The 5,584-nt window shown below is 51.1% G+C and overlaps 1 protein-coding gene across 1 annotated transcript in view; it reads right to left on the reverse strand.

Annotated features, from left to right (window-relative positions):
* Nucleotides 1-1,394: 1,394 nt before the first annotated feature.
* HHEX (hematopoietically expressed homeobox) overlaps nucleotides 1,395-5,584 on the reverse strand; it is a 14,987-nt gene continuing 10,797 nt past the window's right edge. Inside the window, exons 4-7 of the mRNA XM_010000120.1 lie at nucleotides 5,382-5,583; nucleotides 3,558-3,736; nucleotides 3,271-3,321; nucleotides 1,395-1,628 (exon numbers count right to left, since the gene is read on the reverse strand). Of these exons, the coding sequence (XP_009998422.1) occupies nucleotides 1,395-1,628; nucleotides 3,271-3,321; nucleotides 3,558-3,736; nucleotides 5,382-5,583 (666 nt within the window). The remainder of the gene's footprint in view (nucleotides 1,629-3,270; nucleotides 3,322-3,557; nucleotides 3,737-5,381; nucleotide 5,584) is intronic.

Genomic DNA, 5,584 nt, shown 5'->3' on the forward strand with positions numbered 1-5,584 from the left:
TGAACAGGCACCGCTGGCTCCGCTCTACCTCCAGCCCGCGGCCCCCCCGGGCTCCTCCAGGGTCGGGGCTCCTCGGGGTAAGCACCTACGCTTCCAGCCGGGCTGGCACCCCAGATTTTCGTCTTCCCGCCGCAGAGACCTTTCCCGAGCGGGCACGGATGCAGGCAAAACTGAAACGCGGGCTTGCAGGCTGAAAAATGGCCAAAAAAAATAAGCATACGAAAAAAATAACCCATACGAGATCTTCAGAAGAGGACGGCACCCAGAAGGCTGCAGGGTGTCCGATACGAGCCGGTACCAGAGGGAGAAGCCTGATCACAAGATGCCTGGGACACTGTTGGCAGGGCGGGGGTGTTGAGGTTTGGGATTTCTCCTGCCAGTAACTGGACAGCCAGCATGGCAGGTGGTGCAGTTTAGTTTTATTTAACAGACAAGTCCATCAAAAATTAAATACCAGGTTTTGCTTGTTTTTCGTTGTTTTTTTTTCTAACAGAACAAATATGTACAAAATATGAACAATGTGAGGTATAAAACCACAAGACTTTTAAAGAAAACTAGTATGTACAGAAGCAGATATGTATACAATAGGCATTATCTTCCCACGGCTGTGTGCCTCACTTATCCCTCATAGCTGATGCCAGTGTCTCCTGCAGCAGGGCCCTATCACTCCCCGCATTTTCTTCTCAAATACAAAATCTGTAGAAAAACAGCGCTAGAGATTTTCAAGGAGAAAAATTTGTAGTCTTTTTCCTGCAAATGGAACCATCCAGATTGCAAGGCAAAGTCTGCAAAAATCTGAGAAAGCACATTTCATCTCATGCAAGAGGAAAAATGAATCTGTCTGAAGACTGATGAATGGAGGGATGTCTCAGTAGAGAGCACCACGGCAGGTAAAAGGGTATGACCATAAGGCACTTGTCAGGATAGTCAATTCCCTATTTCACAGAACATGTTTGTCTGCTTGCAAAAGGCATTTAAATTAATCTATTTAAACTATACTTGTTTACACATACAAAGGGCTTAGTCCTGCAATCCATACTCACTTCCACACTACCTAGAGTTTTGCCTGATCACCAACAGCAGCTGATTCAGACCCCCGTGAGTAAGGACAGGGTGCAGTATTATATTCCAGTTAGAACATTGATTAATGTACAAATATATCTTACAAATAATTAAATACAAACCATGTTCCTTTAACCTAATCAGAGATCTGCAAAAAAATTGACTGGAGAAAATACATATTTCTTTCTCTGCTTATTTTAAAATGAGTCTGTTTGGTGTTTTTTTTTCTTTCAGTGGAATGGTGGAGGTTTTCTCCTGTAGCATAATATTCTTCCACGACAGCCCTTGGTAAAGTGCAAGCCAAATTAGGGTCCACTCTCCCCCTAGGGCTGCTATTGGGTAGGATTGTAATAGCCTTTATCGCCTTCAATGTCCACTTCTTGATCAGAGTCATCGGAGACATCTGACTCCAGGTCCTCCTGAGAGGCTGGTGAGGGGGTGTACTGTGAGCCATCCAGGGAGACCTCCTTACCCTTCTGCTCAGGGGTCGGGCAGCTCTCTGGCCTTTGGTCACTGTGGCCACCAGCACCTTCTACTTCTTCTTTTTTGGTGGCCTGGGGGTTCTCCTGCAATGAAAGAAGCCTGCTTTATACGGATATATGGAACACAGAGACAGGAGGCCTGAGAATTCCAGCTGTCCTGAGTGGGAAAACTACCTTGGGTTTCTTGCAGGGAAAGTCAGGTGTCCTGCTACCTCCTCAGACCTCCTGCCAATAAACTTGCCTGAGTGGGAGGGGGCCAGGTGAAGGCACAGCCACAAAGAAGGGCCCAGCTCTGATCCCACTCCTCGGCAGTCACAGGGAGCCGCTGCCTTGAATAAGGCTCCTTGGTGATGGTTATCACAGACACTTCAAAAGAGTCAGGAGCTGCCGGAGCCCAGGAACCTCTGAACTTTTGTCTTTAGCAAAGCAAATGTTTATTATGAGTCTACAAACACCGACACACAGCTTCCTCCTGCCCTCATCTTTCTTTAATTGCACCCAAAGGCAAAAGGAGGGAGGCCGAATCCACCAGTGGCCCAAGAGCAATCAGAGAAAAAATTACTAATTAATCTAAAACTGAACATTAAAACACTCACCATTAAAACCAAACCAAAACCCTATTTCTGAAGGCAGGAGTAGCCCTGCGTCAGCAGCTGTCTGGAGAGCACAGTCCCCTAAGGGGGCATGAAATGCTACTCTCAAGAGAAAGCAGGCAGAGACATGTACCCATGATACAACCATGCGGGCTCAGAGAAATGGATGCAACTGAATGAAAAGGAGGAAATGACTTAAAATGGCCGAGATCCCAAGTGAGCTCTCCAGACACGGCAAGGCAGCCTGAGTTGAGCCCCACCACGGGGGCACCATTGGGGACCCAGCCCAACCCCTGCCAGAGTAAAAGGGTTCCGTTAAAATATCAGCTGAAATACGGGTTAACCCTGGCGAAAGGTCACAGAAAAATTATATCCAGAGCAGGACACTGTGATCAGTTTTCTTATTATAGGTGGATTTACCAGTAAAAGTCAGCTGTCGTAGTAACACTTACTGAAACCAGACTTGGGACACAATGCAGGGATTTTTCACAGATCTTTGAGCTAAAGGGCCTCGATCTGGCCAAACTGAGCAGGATCGGGCTCTCTAGGCCATAAAAAAAATAATTAAAAATCTGCTTGAATGTGGTTTTTAAGAGAAGGGAAACTGCTTCAACTGTTCAGCCGCATATACTTGTAACTATTTGTAAACGAAAAGTAAAAGCTACTCAATATTCCATGCAGCTTCTCCAAACAAACAAGGCATTTGTACCTACCTCTTCCAAAGTTTGCAGAATAAATCAACTTGTGTTTATTAAGAGAGGGCGTTTTAAAAGACCAGTAAATATTCTTTTCCAAAACAACTGCCTAAGTAATTTACTGACAATTACTTATCTCCTCCACGCTAATTGGCTAAACAACATATGGGTTTACAAAACAATTAGCGTGGAGTTTTAATAGGCAGTGTGTGAAAGCTGGGCATAATTGATATAGGAACTACATTAGGAGCTTTTAACGTTAGTGCTGCCTGAATGAGCCTTCATAGATTCCAGCATGACTATTTGTCTTTTTAATCAAGGTGAAGAGGTTAAACAGCCTTTCAGATGACTTCTGCATACAACCTGGAATAGGCGAGCACGGGGTAAGATAAGACAATTAAAATACTGATTTCTATAGAAACGGAAACATCCCCGTACCTGCTTTAGACGCCTCCATTTGGCTCTGCGATTCTGAAACCACGTTTTGACCTAAGCAACGACAACGAGAGAAGGCACTGGGTAGTCTCAGGCCCGGTGAGCACCAGGAGTCTTACTCAAGCCACAGACAGAAAACAAGAGCCAGCCCTCCCCCCCAACCCCCGGCCCCAAGCCAGCCGGGTTCCCCAGAGCGGTGTGCGGGCAGCACCGCACGACGGCCGGCGCCGGCGGCCCCGGGGGCTGCCTGGCAATTAAATGCCGTAGCCCGGGAGCGGGCACGGCCTCACCTGTCTCTCGCTGAGCTGCAGAATCTTGGCCAGGCGCTTTCTCTCAGGCGGGGAGAGGTATTTCTGCGTCTCGAACTTCTTCTCCAGCTCGATGGTCTGGTCGTTGGAAAAGCGGACCTGCCCACCTTTCCTCTTGTGCAGCGGCCGCTGGATGAAGGGGCTCCACAGCAGCGGCTTCCCTTCAAAAAGAAGCACAGCGCCGAGGGTCACCGACCGGCCGCGGACACGAGTGCCCGGGTAGCCCGGGCCCCTACCCGAGCCCGTTCCTGAAGGCACGCAGGGTCCAGGGCCCGTTAATTTCCTGCGCCTGAATTTATTTCCCCCATTTCCTAGTCTGATCTTTCGTGTTCTCTGATTTTTTACCTCCGCCGAACAGAGAGACCAGTTAAAGCCACTCTACGGGCTTTGGCAACATTTCCGTCAATGTGTTTCCTGTTGGTCTATCTCGCAAAGAGAGAGAAAAAAAATAAATAATAAAAAAAAAAGACCTTTGCTTCCTTCTGCTCTTTCACTGCGATGCCGCAAAGAAACCGTCTCCCTCTTTCCGCACCAGTACCCGGGTGCCCGCGGAGAGCGGGGACACTGCGGGGCCGGGCGTGGGGTATGTGCCAACACGAAGGCACGGGGCGCCCAGCCCCTTGGGCCAAGTACACCAAGCCGCCTACCCCTGGCTGGGGGCTGGCCCGTCGGTGGCCGCGGGGTGTCCCCAAGCTCAGCCCTGGCTCGGAGCAGCGGTGCGGGGCGAGGCAGTGAAGGCAGTGACACGTCGGGGAACCAGCCCCGTTCCGGAGCTGCAGCCGCGTCTCGGGGTGGGAGGCTCTGGCCAGTGCCACTGAGTCACTGTGTTTGTCTTTCTGTCTTGCTGCCTGCACCCTTTGAAATTTGCTGCATTGTTTTTCAAGATTTTGCTTGCGTCAGGCTTTAGTAATTCTGGTGCAAAACAGGCTCAAAAAATAGGAAGCAACTGGTTATTTTAGCTGTCATAAAGTCACATCCCACACAGAGGAAATGAACAATATCAGAAAAACGGATCCCGGCTATCAGAAGTCGAGTGTTTCCTGAATTTGTCTGTATTGAGGATGTCGATAAAGTAATCAGCAATGTGCACGACTCCCGGGGAAGAGCCTGCTTCAGGCGGCCAGGAAAACACTTAACAGCTTCTGAAACCAGATTTACTCCTATCGAGAGCTCAAGGTTTCCTGTATGAACGGAAAGGGTCAGCCTCTTTCACTGCACAAATGTGGTGAGTCAGGTCCAGTTTTGCAATCACTAAGAACAAGTGCTACAGCCCAGGCGCGGGGCTCAGCCCCCACAGCGGGGACGCTGCCCCCACTCGCGGGCGAGAAGCAGCCGTCGGGGCGCCGACCCGATCCGTCCCGACCCGACCCGACCCGCCGAGGAGCCGCGGGGGCCCCAGCGAGCAGGGCTGGCCTCCCGACTGTTTTTCAAGTCATCCGCAGGAAAAGGCTCAGATCTGCCATGCGATCTCCCAGCACAATTAAAACTCCCCACCAAAACCACACGCGACATTACTAAAGACACTCTCAGAGTCACTTGGTTGAAGGAAAACAAATCTGAGTCACCGCGGCCGCGCACTGTGGTCTCGCTACCAGCGCCGGAGCGAGGCACGTCTTAAGTTTACTGTAAATCAGACGGGGCCCGGAGGGAGACTGGGGGAGCGCGGAGCGGCGGCGGGGCAGGCGAGGAAGCGGAGCGGATTTCAGTAACTTCCCATAGTCCCGAGCCTCCGACGGCGGGACGGGGACGGGATGGAAGCGGCACACAGCAGACAGGGAGCGCGGGGGCAAGGAGGAGATGGCTTACCCAGGGGGTCCTGTCGGATCAGGGCGTGCGCGTAGTCGCCGACGGCGCGGGGAAAAGAGTAGAGAGGCCCGGTGTAGGCGCCGGTGCTGTAGGTGGCGGCGAGGTGGTGGGAGAAAGCCGGGTGGATCGGGGTCGGCTCGTAGATGGGGGTGCGGTATGGGGACACCAGGCTGGTGAAAGAGGAGTTGGGCGACGGCAGCGTC

This window comes from Chaetura pelagica, unplaced genomic scaffold (genome assembly GCF_000747805.2).
Source record: "Chaetura pelagica isolate M959 unplaced genomic scaffold, ChaPel_1.0 scaffold436, whole genome shotgun sequence".
NCBI lineage: Eukaryota > Metazoa > Chordata > Aves > Apodiformes > Apodidae > Chaetura > Chaetura pelagica.